The 18705-nt window shown below is 37.7% G+C and overlaps 1 protein-coding gene and 1 long non-coding RNA gene across 5 annotated transcripts in view; one reads left to right on the top strand and one right to left on the bottom strand.

The window, feature by feature from the left end:
* The window catches only part of COG5 (component of oligomeric golgi complex 5), a 341375-nt gene that overhangs the window by 222919 nt on the left and 99751 nt on the right, over positions 1-18705 (top strand). For all 4 annotated transcript variants that reach the window (XM_086696940.1, XM_086696941.1, XM_086696939.1 and 1 more), the window contains exon 12: positions 17919-18123. In XM_086696940.1, coding sequence (XP_086553066.1) covers positions 17919-18123 — 205 coding nt within the window. The remainder of the gene's footprint in view (positions 1-17918; positions 18124-18705) is intronic.
* LOC147583328 (uncharacterized) overlaps positions 1-18705 on the bottom strand; it is a 53360-nt gene that overhangs the window by 24996 nt on the left and 9659 nt on the right. The window lies entirely within an intron of this gene.

Raw genomic sequence — 18705 nt, 5'->3', positions numbered from 1 at the left:
CATTCCGTTGGTTGCCTTTTAGTTTTGTTGGTTGTTTCCTTTGCTGTGCAGAAGCTTTTTATCTTCATAAGGTCCCAGTAATTCACTTTTGCTTTTAATTCCCTTGCCTTTGGGGATGTGTCGAGTAAGAGATTGCTACAGCTGAGGTCAGAGAGGTCTTTTCCTGCTTTCTCCTCTAAGGTTTGGATGGTTTCCTGTCTCACATTCAGGTCCTTTATCCATTTTGAGTTTATTTTTGTGAATGGTGTGAGAAAGTGGTCTAGTTTCAACCTTCTGCATGTTGCCGTCCAGTTCTCCCAGCACCATTTGTTAAAGAGACTGTCTTTTTTCCATTGGATGTTCTTTCCTGCTTTGTCAAAGATGAGTTGGCCGTATGTTTGTGGGTCTAGTTCTGGGGTTTCTATTCTATTCCATTGGTCTATGTGTCTGTTTTTGTGCCAATACCATGCTGTCTTGATGATGACAGCTTTGTAGTAGAGGCTAAAGTCTGGGATTGTGATGCCTCCTGCTTTGGTCTTCTTCTTCAAAATTACTTTGGCTATTCGGGGCCTTTTGTGGTTCCATATGAATTTTAGGATTGCTTGTTCTAGTTTCGAGAAGAATGCTGGTGCCATTTTGATTGGGATTGCATTGAATGTGTAGATAGCTTTGGGTAGTATGGACATTTTGACAATATTTATTCTTCCCATCCATGAGCAGGGAATCTCTTTCCATTTCTTTAAATCTTCTTCAATTACCTTCATAAGCTTTCTATAGTTTTCAGCATACAGATCCTTTACATCTTTGGTTAGATTTATTCCTAGGTATTTTATGCTTCTTGGTGCAATTGTGAATGGGATCAGTTTCTTTATTTGTCTTTCTGTTGCTTCATTGTTAGTGTATAAGAATGCAACTGATTTCTGTACATTGATTTTGTATCCTGCAACTTTGCTGAATTCATGTATCAGTTCTAGCAGACTTTTGGTGGAGTCTATCGGATTTTCCACGTATAATATCACGTCATCTGCAAAAAGCGAAAGCTTGACTTCATCTTTGCCAATTTTGATGCCTTTGATTTCCTTTTGCTGTCTGATTGCTGATGCTAGAACTTCCAGCACTATGTTAAACAACAGCGGTGAGAGTGGGCATCCCTGTCGTGTTCCTGATCTCAGGGAAAAAGCTCTCAGTTTTTCCCCGTTGAGGATGATGTTAGCTGTGGGCTTTTCATAAATGGCTTTTATGATCTTTAAGTATGTTCCTTCTATCCCGACTTTCTCAAGGGTTTTTATTAAGAAAGGGTGCTGGATTTTGTCAAAGGCCTTTTCTGCATCGATTGACAGGATCATATGGTTCTTCTCTTTTTTTTTTGTTAATGTGATGTATCACGTTGATTGATTTGCGAATGTTGAACCAGCCCTGCATCCCAGGAATGAATCCCACTTGATCATGGTGAATAATTCTTTTTACATGCCGTTGAATTCGATTTGCTAGTATCTTATTGAGAATTTTTGCATCCATATTCATCAGGGATATTGGCCTGTAGTTCTCTTTTTTTACTGGGTCTCTGTCTGGTTTAGGAATCAAAGTAATACTGGCTTCATAGAATGAGTCTGGAAGTTTTCCTTCCCTTTCTATTTCTTGGAATAGCTTGAGAAGGATAGGTATTATCTCTGCTTTAAACGTCTGGTAGAACTCCCCTGGGAAGCCATCTGGTCCTGGACTCTTATTTGTTGGGAGATTTTTGATAACCGATTCAATTTCTTCGCTGGTGATGGGTCTGTTCAAGCTTTCTATTTCCTCCTGATTGAGTTTTGGAAGCGTGTGGGTGTTCAGGAATTTGTCCATTTCTTCCAGGTTGTCCAATTTGTTGGCATATAATTTTTCATAGTATTCCCTGATAATTGTTTGTATCTCTGAGGGATTGGTTGTAATAATTCCATTTTCATTCATGATTTTATCTATTTGGGTCATCTCCCTTTTCTTTTTGAGAAGCCTGGCTAGAGGTTTGTCAATTTTGTTGATTTTTTCAAAAAACCAACTCTTGGTTTCGTTGATCTGCTCTACAGTTTTTTTAGATTCTATATTGTTTATTTCTACTCTGATCTTTATTATTTCTCTTCTTCTGCTGGGTTTAGGCTGCCTTTGCTGTTCTGCTTCTATTTCCTTTAGGTGTGCTGTTAGATTTTGTATTTGGGATTTTTCTTGTTTCTTGAGATAGGCCTGGATTGCAATGTATTTTCCTCTCAGGACTGCCTTCGCTGCGTCCCAAAGCATTTGGATTGTTGTATTTTCATTTTCGTTTGTTTCCATATATTTTTTAATTTCTTCTCTAATTGCCTGGTTGACCCACTCATTCGTTAGTAGGGTGTTCTTTAACCTCCATGTTTTTGGAGGTTTTCCAGACTTTTTCCTGTGGTTGATTTCAAGCTTCATAGCATTGTGGTCTGAAAGTATGCATGGTATGATTTCAATTCTTGTAAACTTGTGAAGGGCTGTTTTGTGACCCAGTATATGATCTATCTTGGAGAATGTTCCATGTGCACTTGAGAAGAAAGTATATTCTGTTGCTTTGGGATGCAGAGTTCTAAATATATCTGTCAAGTCCATCTGATCCAATGTCTCATTCAGGGCCCTTGTTTCTTTATTGACCGTGTGTCTAGATGATCTATCCATTTCTGTAAGTGGGGTGTTAAAGTCCCCTGCAATTACCACATTCTTCTCAATAAGGTTGCTTATGTTTATGAGTAATTGTTTTATATATTTGGGCGCTCCGGTATTCGGCGCATAGACATTTATAATTGTTAGCTCTTCCTGATGGATAGACCCTGTCACTATTATATAATGTCCTTCTTCATCTCTTGTTACAGCCTTTAATTTAAAGTCTAGTTTGTCTGATATAAGTATGGCTACTCCAGCTTTCTTTTGGCTTCCAGTAGCATGATAAATAGTTCTCCATCCCCTCACTCTCAATCTAAAGGTGTCCTCAGGTCTAAAATGAGTCTCTTGTAGACAGCAAATAGATGGGTCTTGTTTTTTTATCCATTCTGCTACCCTGTGTCTTTTGGTTGGCGCATTTAATCCATTTACATTCAGTGTTATTATAGAAAGATATGGGTTTAGAGTCATTGTGATGTCTGTATGTTTTATGCTTGTAGTGATGTCTCTGGTACTTTGTCTCACAGGGTCCCCCTTAGGATCTCTTGGAGGGCTGGTTTAGTGGTGACAAATTCCTTCAGTTTTTGTGTGTTTGGGAAGACCTTTATCTCTCCTTCTATCCTAAATGACAGACTTGCTGGATAAAGGATTCTCGGCTGCATATTTTTTCTGTCTAGCACACTGAAAATCTCGTGCCAATTCTTTCTGGCCTGCCAAGTTTCAAAAGAGAGATCAGTCACGAGTCTTATAGGTCTCCCTTTATATGTGAGGGCACGTTTACCCCTTGCTGCTTTCAGAATTTTCTCTTTATCCTTGTATTTTGCCAGTTTCACTATGATATGTCGTGCAGAAGATCGATTCAAGTTACGTCTGAAGGGAGTTCTCTGTGCCTCTTGGAAATCAATGCCTTTTTCCTTCCCCAGTTCAGGGAAGTTCTCAGCTATGATTTCTTCAAGTACCCCTTCAGCACCTTTCCCTCTCTCTTCCTCCTCTGGGATACCTATTATGCATATATTATTTCTTTTTAGTGTATCACTTAGTTCTCTAATTTTCCCCTCATACTCCTGGATTTTTTTATCTCTCTTTTTCTCAGCTTCCTCTTTTTCCATAACTTTATCTTCTAGTTCACCTATTCTCTCCTCTGCCTCTTCAATCCGAGCCGTGGTGGTTTCCATTTTGTTATGCATTTCGTTTAAAGCGTTTTTCAGCTCCTCGTGACTGTTCCTTAGTCCCTTGATCTCTGTAGCAAGAGATTCTCTGCTGTCAGCTATACTGTTTTCAAGCCCAGCGATTAATTTTATGACTATTATTCTAAATTCACTTTCTGTTATATTATTTAAATCCTTTTTGATCAGCTCATTAGCTGTTGTTATTTCCTGGAGATTCTTCTGAGGGGAATTCTTCCGCTTGGTCATTTTGGATAGTCCCTGGCGTGGTGAGGACCTGCAGGGCACTTCCCCTGTGCTGTGGTGTATAACTGGAGTTGGTGGGCGGAGCCGCAGTCAGACCTGATGTCTGCCCCCAGCAGACCGCTGTGTCCACAGTCAGACTGGTGTGTGCCTTCTCTTCCCCTCTCCTAGGGGCGGGATTCACTGTGGGGTGGGGTGGCCTGTCTGGGCTACTTGCCCACTGCCAGGCTTGTGATGCTGGGGATCTGGCGTCTTAGCTGGGGTGGGTAGGCAAGGTGCACGGGGGCAGGAGGGGCAGGCTTAGCTTGCTTCTCCTTAGGTGTTCCACTTCAGGAGGGGCCCTGTGGCAGCAGGAGGGAGTCAGATCCGCTGCCGGAGGTTTGGCTCCGCAGAAGCGCAGAGTTGGGTGTTTGCGCGGAGCGAGCAAGTTCCCTGGCAGGAACTGGTGCTCTTTGGGATTTTGGCTGGGGGATGGGCGGGGGAGATGGCGCTGGCGAGCGCCTTTGTTCCCCACCAAACTGAGCTCTGTCGTCCGGGGGCTCAGCAGCTTTCCTTCCCTTTGTCCTCCAGCATTCCCGCTTTCCGAGCAGAGCTGTTAACTTATGACCTCCCAGACGCTAAGTCGCGCTTGCTGTCGGAACACAGTCCGTCAGGCCCCTCCGCTTTTTGCAAGCCAGACTCGGGGGCTCTGCTTGGCCGGCGAGACGCCCCTCCGCCCTGGCTCCCTCCCGCCAGTCCGTGGAGCGCGCACCGCCTCGCCGCCCTTCCTACCCTCTTCTGTGGGCCTCTCGTCTGCGCGTGGCTCCGGCGACTCCGTTCTGCTAATCCTCTGGCGGTTTTCTGGGTTATTTAGGCAGGTGTAGGTGGAATCTAAGTGATCAGGACGCGCGGTGAGCCCAGCGTCCTCCTACGCCGCCATCTTCTGATCCTTTGTTTTCTTAATGTCTTTTTCTAGTGTGGGTATCAGGCTAATGCTAACCTCAGAGAATAAGTTAAGAAGTATTTCATCCTCTTGAGTTTTCTCAAGCAGTTTATGTAAAATTGGCATTATTTCTTCTTTAAATGTTTGGTAGAATTTACCAAGGAAGTCATCTGGGTCTGGAGTTTTCTTTGTAGGAAGGTTTTAAGTACAAATTCAACTTCTTTCTTAGATAAGGGATTATTCCATTTATTTCTTCTTGGGTAAGCTTTGGTAGTTGATGTCTTTTCAGAGAACTTTTCCAGTTCACTGAAGTTTTCTAATTTATTGGCATAAAGTTGCATATAATGCTTCTTTATTACCCTTTGAATGTATGTGCAATCTGATGTGATGTTCAGTACCTCATCCCTGATACCATTAGTTTCTTCTTTTTTTCCTAATAATTACATCTAGAGGTTTATTGATTTTATTTATCTTCTCAGAAACCAACATTCGGTTTCATTGATTTTTCTGTTTTCTATTTTCACTTTCACTGATTTCTGCTTTTGTTTTTACTATTTATATTTGCTTTGCTTTGGATTTGATTTTCTCATTTTCTTGTTTATTAAGGTTAAGTTTAGATTATTGATTCAAACCTTCCTTTTCTAATTTGAGTGTTTATGCTGCATATTTCTCCATAAGCAGTATTTTAGCTGCCTGCCACCTTATTATCTTTCCAAACACAGAAAAGTAGTAGTGAAGAAGCATCTATATATCTATACCTTTGATTCAGTAATGGTTAACAGTTTACCCACTAAATGAGCATTTTGAGGCTGACATGTTTGTTTGAATTTTAAAATTTATGAATTATTTTAGGAGGTGGTTTTTTCAAACAATCAGATGTATTATTATCTAAATGTAGCCTTTCAGTAGTTTCTCATACCATGTATGAAAGTAGTGGGTTTTTATGAAAACAATTATCACCATGAAGTTTTCTTTAATATTTAACCTTTCACATTATAAGCTGCTTATGTTTAATGGAATACATTTGCTAATATAGCAGTAAAAAAATGCAAAGGTATAAATATACCTACAAAATAGGTAAGCATAATTACAAAATTCATGAAAACCTCAGTTTTTAGGTAAAATCAAAGAAAAAAAATGTAAAAAGCTGTTGCAAGGTATGTTTTTTGGCATTTATTAAAAGTGTACTTAGTCACCTAAAAATGTTTTGAAGTCTTAGAATTGTTATAGTCAGTATTTTATTTCTGTAGTGCATAAATCAGTTTCTATTTTGAATATTTCTTCTCTCAGTGACTGGAATTTATCAAAGAAAATAGCCTTTAGCATACTTGACAGATTTCAAACCTTCAACCAATTGCACCTTCCAATATTGTTTATTATTGGTTGATTTAGCGTATTTTTGGTAGAAATGGTATAAGGTAAACTTTATTCCAATAAATCACATTAGATATTAAGAGTAGAGGTTGAGCTACAAAGGAAATGTTCTTATCTGTTAATTCATTCATCTCTTTTGCTTCTGGATCTGATTGAATTTTCTTGTGGATAGTTTTTTCCTACTTTTCTGCATATTATGTAGTATTTGATTGGGTTCCAGATACGAATTTTACATTGTTTGGTACTGGATACTTTGTCTTCCTTAAATATTCTTGTTCTTAGATACCGTCAAGTTACTTAGAAACAATTTGGTTTTTTTGAATCTTGCTTTTAAGATTTATTAGAAAAACCTGAGCAGTGTTTAATCTAGACCTAATTATTTTCCACTACTGAGGTAATACTTTTCTTAGTACTCTACCTAGTACTCTGAATTACAAGGTTTTCCAGACTGCTTGTCAAGAACAGGCATTCTTCCCAGTCTTGTGTGAGTAACAGGTATATTCTTTCTAATCCTGCATGGTTTCTTCCCCCCAGACTCTGGAACTTTTCTCACACACATATGCTGAGTAGTGTTTTGCTGAGTACTCAGCATGGACCATTTACAGATCTCTGTAGTTAATCTTTTTGTGCACCTGTCTTCTCTCTGATATTCTGTCCCATGAATTCTAGTTGCTTTAGTTTTCCTGGTCTTGGGGAAGGCAGGTGTAGAGGAGTCTCTTTCCCTTTCTGGTGCCATAGTCTAGAAGCCCCTGGTAGGAAATAAGCTGTTGTTGCCAAAGTGATAGGTTCTTTCCCTACTCAGTACCTTTTGCCAAATAGCCAAATAACAAAACAGTATTTGATGGCAACACATAATTTATTCAGTGGCCAGATAATGGAGAAGGGGGGCTCATGCTCTAAAGGCACCTTTTCCCCAGTTTGGTCTCAAGGTCAAGGTTTTATGGAGTTAGGGTAATTAAGGGGCTGGTAAAGTTGACAGAAGGGTTTTTCCTGGGAAGGGAGAGGAGCCTTCGGAATCAAGAGTACCACCTCTTTTCTTCCCCTAACTGGACACAGTCGGATCTGTGATGGGCTGTTAGGTGTGTTTTTGTTATTACAGTTCTATAATGATGATCCCGAGATCATCTGGAGGGTTAGCTAGCACATCAGACCAGTTGAAAACTGGCCTTGACAAGGGAATTAAAAGCAAAAATGAACTATTGGGACCTCATGAACATAAAAAGCTTCTGCACTGCAAAGGAAACAATCAACAAAACTAAAAGGCAACCAATGGAATGGGAAAAGATATTTGCAAATGACATATCAGACAAAGGGCTAGTATCCAAAATCTATACAGAGCTCACCAAACTCCACACCCAAAAAACAAATAATCCAGTGAAGAAATGGGCAGAACACATGAATAGACACTTCTCTAAAGAAGACATCCAGATGGCCAACAGGCACATGAAAAGATGCTCAACAGCGCTCCTCATCAGGGAAATACAAATCAAAGCCACACTCAGACATCACCTCACGCCAGTCAGAGTGGCCAAAATGAACAAATCAGGAGACTATAGATGCTGGAGAGGATGGAGAAACGGGAACCCTCTTGCACTGTTGGTGGGAATGCAAACTGGTGCAGCCACTCTGGAAAACGGTGCGGAAGTTCCTCAAAAAATTAAAAATAGACCTACCCTATGACCCAGCAATAGCACTGCTAGGAATTTACCCAAGGGATACAGGAGTACTGATGCATAGGGGCACTTGTACCCCAATGTTTATAGCAGCACTCTCAACAATAGCCAAATTGTGGAAAAAGCCTAAATATCCATCAACCGATGAATGGATAAAGAAATTATGGTTTATATACACAATGGAGTACTACGTGGCAATGAGAAAGAATGACATATGGCCCTTTGTAGCAATGTGGATGGAACTGGAGAGTGTTATGCTAAGTGAAATAAGCCATACAGAGAAAGACAGATATCATATGTTTTCACTCTTATGTGGATCCTGAGAAACTTAACAGAAACCAATGGGGGAGGGGAAGGAAAAAAAAAAAGGTTAGAGTGGGAGAGAGCCAAAGCATAAGAGACTCTTAAAAACTGAGAACAGGGGCGCCTGGGTGGCGCAGTCGGTTGAGCGTCCGACTTCAGCCAGGTCACGATCTCGCGGTCCGTGAGTTCGAGCCCCGCGTCAGGCTCTGGGCTGATGGCTCGGAGCCTGGAGCCTGTTTCCGATTCTGTGTCTCCCTCTCTCTCTGCCCCTCCCCCGTTCATGCTCTGTCTCTCTCTGTCCCAAAAATAAATAAACGTTGAAAAAAAAAAACAAAACAAAACTGAGAACAGAGGGTTGATGGGGGGTGGGAGGGAGGGGAGGGTGGGTGATGGGTATTGAAGAGGGCATCTTTTGGGATGAGCACTGGGTGTTGTATGGAAACTAATTTGACAAAAAATTTCATATAATAAAAAAAAATCAATAAAACAAAAAAAGAAAACTGGCCTTGAGGGCTTGTTTGGAGCTTGTGGCTTCTGGCATTTGGCCTTAGCCTCTGGTGGCAAGCAGCACCTGTGAGCAGGGCTAGAAAACTGAGTTACTCTGACTTGTTAGCGAGTCCTCAGTGATGGGGATGACTGGGATGGTCATAGAGTTCACCTCTTTTATTTCCTGTCTCTCAAGGATCGCTGTATTTTATTGCATGATGTCTTTTAACGCATGGTGTTTTAAAAACCACTATTTCATATATTTTGTCTGTTGTTTTCTTGGTGGTTTCAGACAGGAAGTTAATTCTGGTCACGGTTACTCTACTTTGACCAAAAATAGAAGTACCTCATCTAGTTCTGAGAGCAGTGATTAAAAGTAGATTTCAAAATATTATATGTTATGTGTGTGTTTAATGGTTCTGTCATTTACTTCTCTTTGGTCATCTGCTTTCTCATTGCCCTTAACTAAGCATTACAAGCCCCTCGTGTTCTTTTTTTTTTTTTTTTTTTTCCTCTTTTATTTTTTAAAATAAGCCCCTGGTGTTCTTTACGTGCTCTCCTTTTTCCCATGCTGCTCCCTCTCAGTGACTGGCCTTGTCACCTGGGTCATCAAAACATCTCATGTCATTAGGAAACTCTTTTAATATCCTGTACCTTCTCTCCAAAGAAAAACCTTATTTTCTCCCTGGGGGTCTCTGAGTGTGAGGAAACTGTCCTGTTTACTGATGGCCACCTGCCTGCTCCGTTTACCCTTTCCTCTCAGCAACACCATTCATAGGTCTCTTGGTTCTGTCTTCCATTTCTCCTCTTCCTTTGACTTCTACCCCTCAGATGGGAAACCTATCTAAGTTGCTCTAATTTAGTATAAACGAAAACAAAAGTAGAGAGTTCCTCTTTAGTTACTATTTCATTTCTCCTCTTTTTTATTCAGACTTCTCAAAAGAGTAGTTTGCATTGTTTTCTCTTCATTTTCATACCGTTGACTTCTCAACTAGGTGTACTATGGCTGTCCTCCACCATCCTATTGAAATTGTTCTCATTAAAGTAAGCAGTGATCTACCCTCTTAATTACCAAATCCAGGAGACGTGTTTTCAGTTCTTACATTATGGGACCTATCTAGCTTGTGCAGTCGAAGGAGCTACTGAAAGGAAGTATAATATTTTTAGGCAGAAAAGTCCATTAATACCTCACATTCAGAATAGTTTGTTACTTCTGATAGCATTATTCCTTTAATAACTTCCTTTGGGAGAACTCAAAAGTTGTTTGTAAAGCACCTTCCATTTATATCGCACATACAGTCCCTAAAGTGCACTGTAGTACTTCTTAACATTACAGACAGGCAGTATTAAGGAATGCAACCATCTGCAGAGCTGAAGCTTATACACAATGTAACAGATTGTCTAAGTAAGTAATATTTTGGCAGAAAATATCTAAAGGGAAATTTTCCTAGTTAGCAACATGTTCTTTCTGATTTATAAATGTTGTTCATGCTTAGTAAGAAGAAGTTATAGGTATAATAAAATATAATCCAAGACAGTGAATTTACTTTATTAAAAAGGAAAGGGGTTTGAACTTGTCACCTTGAAAATTCAAAATAGCTTCTGTAGGAAATCTGCTGCTTTAATTATCTATGGGTGAAAGTTATTTCCAAAATAACTTCTAAACTTTATGTCTGTTACTTTTCCATTGTAGTTTCTAGGCAATAGTTGTTCACCAGCCTGTTGGGTTATAATATATATGTTTTTTTTAAGTCTCAGTAGAAACAAGCAAAATAAACATTACCATTTTAAACTCTTTGAAATTAAAACATAATTCTTCTTTGTTATCTGATGATTTTCCCAGAATGTCTCATTTCCCTTTGCTTTATTTTTCTTCATAGTTCTTATCCCTTGCTAATATACACATACTATTTATTTATCATGTCTGGATTTCCTTCCCCCCCATTAGAATGTAATCTCCATAAGATGCAAAATACTGTTTTGATCATGGCAGTATTTTCAATGGCCAAAAAAGTACCTGGCACACAGTAGGACATCAGTAAATCCTTGTTGACTGGAAGGAAGACAGGAAAAGAGGAAGGAATCAAGGAAGAATAAATGCCAGTGTCCCTTTAAAAAGCTTAAGAACGTAACAAAAACTATTTTTTGAAATATGTTTGAAATATTCTGGGAAGTGACTTTTTAAAAACATGTAAACCCTTTGTGCAGTATTATTCCCTCAAAACTCTTAAGCAACTGCGGGAGATGATTCATACAATTAAGGGAGCTACATGGTATATATCTGTAGTGCTTTGGAAAACAAAGTGTGAGTAAGAGTAACACTGAGGAGATATCTATATTTTAAGATTTAGAAGCTTGAATACTTGAAATGTATGCTAAAATTCATTTTCTTCACCTTTTTAAAAATACAGTGATAAATCAGGAATCTAGGTGTCCTGAGAAATAGGGAGATGAGCAACCTGTATGAATTATGAGTACTTTTCTTTATTGTAGATTTTTTAAATGTTAGAATGATGTGAATATTAAATGAGATCTTTATTGTGATAGATTTCTTAAAAGTTAATGTATAACTTTATATATGTATATATATATACATATATATATACACACACACACACATGTATGTATACACACACACACACACACACTGAGGAGATACATCTCACACCCTCATGTAAAGTACCTTGTAGAATAAAAAAAAATTTTTTTTAATGTTTATTTTTGAGAGAGAGAGTATGAGTGGGAGAGGGGCAGAAAGAAAGAGAGAGAGATACACAGAATCAGAAGCAGGATCCAGTCTCTGAGCTGTCAGTACAGAGCCCGACACAGGGCTTGAAACCATGAACTGTGAGATGATGACCTGAGCCGAAGTTGGACATATATCCAACTGAGCCACCCAGGTGCCCCAGTACCTTTTAGAATTTTGAGCCCTACAACTGAAGCATGCTTTCACTGTAGAGTTCTAATGAGCTAATACAAGGGACCATCCTAAACACCCTGTGTTTAGTACATAAAGACAAAAACTTGGAGTTTGCCCAAAAAGAGGAATAGTTCATTGTTGAGAGTTTGAGAGGAGGAAGTTCTAAAAGTTTATATAACCTGGAGGGAGGTGAATCTTAGCCATCAAATAAGTTTTTGGAGACTTCCTTTGCAAGGGCAAGTTTGATCATGTAATTCTCTAATAAAAATCTTTTATTGGTATATATATATCAAATCATTATATTGTATACCTTGAACTAACACAATGTTGTAAGTCAGTTACATCTCAAACTGAAAAAAAATAAATTTAAGAAGATTAAAAAATTTTCATTGATTCCCATTATTTTTTTAAAAAATCGTTTATTATCATATAACACTCATAAAGAAAAAGTGTGAGTATCATAATTGTACACCTAAATGAATTTTTCATATCTTAATATAGCTATGTAACCAAGAACAGCATCCAGATCAAGAAACAGGGTATTACCTAAACCAGAAGGTCCCCTCAACGTCTCCTAGTTTCTGCCTGCCCTTCTCCTAACAGTATTCATTTCTAATGACATAGATTTTTAAAAAATTATTATTTTATACAGATAAAATTAGCTGGTTTGTATTCTAGTGTTTGCTGTCTGATGTCTCTTGCTCAGCATGTTGCTAAGGTCCTCTATATTGTTGCATGCACCTGAGGTTGTTCTCAATGTCGTCAAATGTTCCATTCTGTGAATATATTATAAAATATTTATCCACCATATTATTGGTGGGCATTTGGGTGGTTTCCCATTTTTGAGCTATTTTAAGTAATGCTACTATTACAATGCTGTCCTTTTTTTTATTGGGAGTAAACCTGGGAACGGAAAATAGTTAGGTGGAGTAGACAGAGTAACAGGCCTCATAGAGATTTGCATGTTTTATCTTACATGGCAAAAGAGATTTTGCAGATGTGATTTAAGAATCTTGAGTTGGAAAGACTGTCCTGGATCATCCAGGTGGGCCCACGATATTCACAGAGGCTCAAAAGGGTAAGGGCGGGGGGGCGGGGTGGGGGCGGGCAGGAGAGTCAGAGGAGGAGGTGTGATTTTGGCTTAGACCAAATTTGTACTTCTGACCTCCAGGTTTGCAGGATAATACATTTATGTTGTTTTAAGCCCCCAAATTTGTGTTAATATGTTACAACAGCTATGGAAACGAATACGGGACATAATAGAATTTACACATGGTCAGCTTTAAGAGTTACTGCCAAAGAGTTTGCAAATGTTGTACCAAATTAACCTCTCACTGGCAACACTTCCATGCTTCTGCTTTTCCCCATATCCTTGACATTTGAATTGTCTGGGTTTTTTTTCCCCTTTAACCATTCTGGTGGACATTTAGTCAAATAATGTTGCAGTTTTAATTTTATTTCTTTAGTGATAAATGATACTCATTTTTTCCATGTATTTATATGCTATGTAGATATGCTCTTTTGCAAAGCTTCTATTCATTTCTATAGAATTCTTTCGTACTGATTCACACGATTTTATTTACATATTCTGAATTATTTTTATTAGTTTCTTTTCTCCCCCTTTGGCAGTGTAGTTGCACATATGTAGGCTAATCATTTCAATTCATTCTAGGATTGGGTTGGATTGGGGTAATTGCAGTTTTAATAATACCCAGTCTGTCCCTAATTCTTCCTTTTTCTTGAGCTTGCTTCTCCCAGGCTTTTAATTGAGAGGTTAGAGGCTCTTTGTCTGCTCAGCCCTGAAATACTGAGTCTGATCTAGCACTGCCATTTGGATGTTTCCAGACAAATCTCTAACCTTTCACCTCATGAAACTTCAGAATCTGGTGAATGTCTTCCTGGGAAGGAAGAACTACCTATGTGGCATGTTCTCTCCCCTCAGCTGGTCTTGGTGTCCTATGGTATGTTTCCACAAATATGAAGGATATTTTACCCCTACTCTCTGAAGTTTTAGACCTAGTTCCTCAGCTCCCCTTGCAACTCCGTAACTCAGTAAATTTTCTGTTGGACACTAGGGTTGAGGCTCCTTAAGTTTCAAAATTTTTACTCCAGTCCCATGAACCACTAAAAACTCTGCTAGTTTGTTCTCCAGCAGAGCTTCTCTGCTTGGGCCAGGCTTGAGTTTTTTAAAATATATATGGCTTCTTTAATGGAACCTTGGTCTGCCTCCACTCTTCTTTCCCCTTTACTCCCAGGGTACATTCCCAACATGACTTTTCTGGTCCCTTCTTATCTCGTCACTCATTTTTTTTTTCCTTTCTAATATTTTGTCTCTGTACTGGAGCTTTAATTTGTGAAGGAATCACCCTCTTTCTTCTCAGTATTTACAAATACCTGAAACACATGTGTATATCCTTCCCTTCACCTGGATAACTCACATTCATCGTTCCAATCTCAGTTTAGAGATGAAGTGTTCCTTGATGTCTCCCTCCCCATACACTTGTTCAGATATGAGTATGACACCCTCTGTCTGCTCCTGTAAAGCACTTTTTAGGTCCCCTTTAGTACTTATCCTGCTGCATTATAATGGCTCACCTCCTTGTTTGTCAGTATCTTCCACCAGGCTCTAGAAAAAGCTTATCTGTGTACCTCTGTTCCATATTACATTCCTGTCACAGAGCACAGTGCTCATTACATAATTGCCATTCTGTTGAAATGGATGCCCAAAGTGTTAAATTAATATTTAAATGCGTTGAGAGATAGGAGGAAATGTGAAGACAAAAACTAAAAATAAAAGTACCTTTTATTAAAAAAAAAAAACAGTGCTTAAAAGTTAAATGAGATCCAAATATCAAGTGCTTTTAGAAAACAAACAACAATATGTATGTATGAGAAACAGGGACGTGAGAGGATGAGATAAAAATGTTGGGATGATTATCATAGAATATCAAATTAACTTTTACTTTTTTCCTTATACTTTATATATTTGGTCCTTTGCAACGAGCGTATCATCAGTTATAAAATAGGAAGCAGTTTTCATTGAGGTAAGAGGAGGAAAAAAACATGAGACTAAGATATTTAATTAAATCCTCCATAAGGATTTGTTGGTTGGATAAATGTGACCCACTAGTTACCGAAATGAATCAAGTGCTCAAAATTGAAGGGTAGAGTGAGATAAAAGGAGCTCAGAGAAAAAAAATCCCCAGTTTACCTCACATGTCTGGGTAAATTCCAAATGGATCAAAGAATTAAATATAAAATGTGAAATCACTCAAGGGATGGAAGAAAACATAAGCTAGGAATAGGGAAAGCTTCTAACTGATTGAACATTCAGAAGCAATTATGAAATGATTGAAAGTTTGATTATATTAAAGTTTTTACATGACGGAAAAAACCTTACACAAAATAAAAAGACAGATGACACCCTTGAGAAACATTTTATAACTTACAAAAAGAAAATATAATAATATAAAATAATATATGTATAATATATAGTAATATAAAAAGCTGCTAAAATGAGAAGTCAGAGGCCAGCAACCCTCAAGAAAAAAAAAAAAACGTAGATACCTCTTATTTGGAAAAGATGCTCAGTGTCCCCCATGAATTGAGAAATGCAAAGTGAAAGTACATAGAGATGCCATTTCTCATCTGTCAAGTTAGCAAAAAGTCAAAAAAGTTTAAAACCACATTCTGTTGACAAGACTGTGGGGCAACAGTCACTCCTCACACAGTGTGACTTCAAATACAAACCTTATGGAGGAGAATTCGTGTCTAACAACAGATAAACCTTTGCTTTTTTACCCCGCAGTTCTACTTCTAAAGACCTATTCCATAGATGCACTAGCAAAACTATGAAAAGATGTTCACAAGACTGTTCATTGAATCATTATTTGGAATAGAAAAAAACTGGAATAGCCCAAATGTTCCTCACAAGGGGATTAAACAAAGTGTGGTGCATCCATAGATTGGAATGCCATGTAGCTTTTGAAAAAGGAAGAGGAAGAGGCAAAAAAAAAAAAAAAAAAAAAAAAGACTGAAGAATATCTCCAAGATACATTAAGTTAAAAAAAGTGAAAAGATACGTGTGCAGTGTGCTATTGTTTACCTAAGAAAGGGAGTGGTGTAAATATACCGTTTTGCTTATTTTTTAAGAAATGGAAGGAGAAGTCATAAAATCCAGAAAAATGATTACCAGTAGTAGGGGAGGGGATGTGTGAAGAATGCATTGGAGAGACCAAGGATAAAAGCTAGACTTCTTTGAATATACTTGGTTGTGTAGATTTAACTTTGAAGTCATATGAATATTTTATGTAGTTCTAAAATGGAATGAAAGTGAAGGGAGAAATTACTAAAAATCAAAAGTAAAAGGGAAAATCTTAATGCAAATGTTTGTCCAGGACATGGAGAGGCACTCTTTCATTTGACTTTTTACTTTACTCTTTTGACAGCCTTGTAGTAATTTGTTTTTTAGCCTTATTGGGATATATTTAAAGGACAGCAAGAGCGTCCCCCCAAAACCCATGAACTCTTTTCAGTAATCATGTTACTGATAGTTTATTAATGATTAATTATTAATCATGGTTACTGATGATATTATTACCATTATTCTCAGACTGTTGTGTCTGCTCAGTGGAATGGATACTTGGTTGCTGTGAAGAAAGCTGAAAACTGGAAACGTTTATAGGGAAATGGAGGATAAGAAGTTGAAAGGAGTTTTTTTTTTTTTTTTTTTTTTTTTGGTGACCTTTATTTTTTTCTGTGAGATAATGGGGGCAGTCATCTTCATATTGTAAGTGGATTCAAGATTAGGTAGTTAGGTTGGAGGAGAATATGCATGCTTTATATTCCTGCTAAAAGGGATGGTGGGGGATAGAACGCATACCCCGTTGATAGATTCTATAACTTTGTGTTGCTGTTATTATGTAAAAAAAAAAACAAACAACAAAAACAACTAAGAAACCTCCTAGGGACCATAGCCAGATATAGCCAGACAATTATTCTACCCTAATTATATGGATATATAGTTTGCACAAGGGGATAACCTCAGGTGGTTGTTTTTGTTTAAGTCTGATTCTCCAAAACTTAATGTTTTAGGCTTTGGTCAGATTTTCCATCCAAAGCTTGCATTTTAATATCTGTTTATCTCAAAGAGAGTTTCTCTGAGTTTTATAAAAGTCTGAATAGGAGAGAATATTTACAAATGATATATCTAGTAAGGGGTTACTATCCAATATTTAAAAAGAACTCATACAACTCAGCACCAAAAAACAAACAAAAAAACCCAAACCAAAAACAAATAATCTGATTAAACATGGGCAGAGGACCTGGATAGACATTTTTCCATAGAAGGCATACCAACAGGTACATGAAAAGATGCTCAGCATCACTAATCATCAGGGAAATGCAGTGATGCATTTCCACAGTGAGCTATCATCTCACATCTGTCAGAATGGCTAGAAACAAAAAGGCAAGAAATAACAAGTGATTAGGATGTGGAGAAAAAGGAACCTTTGTAACACTGTTGGGAAAGTAAATTGGTGCAGCCACTCTGGAAAATCTTAGGGAGGTTCCTCAAAAAAACTAAAAATAAGAACTGTCATATGATCCGGCAATTCTACTTCTGGGTATTTATCTAGGATTTTTAAAGATATCTTTTGGTTACTAATTTCTTATCTAGAACATACTTTATATAACTGGAAACTTTTTACATTTATGGCATCAGATATTGTTGACTTGGTAAATGACTGATGTGCACGGCATAATGTGTGCTTTGCTCTTTTGGGTGAGGTATTCTATAAGTGTCAACTAAGTAAACTTTGGATGTTTGAGTTTTCTGTATGCTTATTGATTTTCTGGGTACTTGGTTTTTCCAATTCTTCAGAGAGAAGAAATTGAAATCTTCAATTATAATTGTTGATTGGTCTGTTTTCTTATAGATTAGATTTCAAAATATATGCTTCATATATCAAATGCAGTGAACAGTTTAGGAGGAAAATTATTCTTTAAATAATTTTTACTAGCATTAATTAAAATTACTTGTTAAGTAAATTTTACTAGCCTTATTTTGGAAAGCCTCATTAGAATATATCTTTGGTTTGTCCCATGGTATAGGCTGTTTGTAGCATTACTATATACAAAAGAAAATTTATTTGCTACATTTTATTGTTTCTTATCCATGTTCTTGTTTTGCTTGGCAGCGTCTATGTTTTTGAAACAGGCATTTGAAGGAGAATACCCTAAATTGTTACGTCTTTATAATGACTTATGGAAGCGTCTCCAACAATACAGCCAAAATATTCAAGGAAAGTTTAATGCAGGTGGAACTGCAGACGTCTGCGTTGACCTACAACACATTGGAGATGATGCACAAGACATATTCATAGCAAAGAAGCCAAATTATGAGTACGTTTATTTGATCAAACCTGTTTGTTGTCATGATAAGGATTTTATCTACTGTTTTTATTATAAACTGGAAATTGAGGATGTGCTAATCTTCTAAATATTTGTAATGATCATTATTTATATGTATACCTTAGAAGACTTTGCAACTCTTCAGTGAGAAGTCAGGCTTCATCCTTAATTGAGCAGCCTGGTTCCTAACTGGAATCTGATGTAAAGTATAGCACCCAGTAGGGTGGGTAGAAGCTAGGAGACGAGCAGATGTGGTCACTGTCTTTTAAATGATAATATACCTCTAATTGCATCAGATAGTATCATTATTGATGCACCAGTGGCATCAACATGATCTAAAAGGAACTGGTATGTTCAGGAGGGAAATAAATCGTATGCTGAGATAGCTTCTCAGTCTGGTAGGAAAAAACTGAGTATAGTCACATTTACACTTGAAATCTCTTAGCTCCACTCATAAAGTACAGTATATTTAGGCACCATATTTAGGCATCATATTTAGGCACCACTTTGGAAAACAGTATACCATCTCAGTAAGTTTAAACCAGCCAGATTTTCTCCTAAATTGAATTAGAA

The sequence above is a fragment of the Puma concolor genome, chromosome A2 (genome assembly GCF_028749965.1).
Source record: "Puma concolor isolate L17-30 chromosome A2, mPumCon1.1.hap2, whole genome shotgun sequence".
In the NCBI taxonomy this organism is placed as follows: domain Eukaryota; kingdom Metazoa; phylum Chordata; class Mammalia; order Carnivora; family Felidae; genus Puma; species Puma concolor.
The sequence above is the reverse complement of the archived record's forward strand: the minus strand, read 5'-3'. Positions and strand labels throughout refer to the sequence as shown.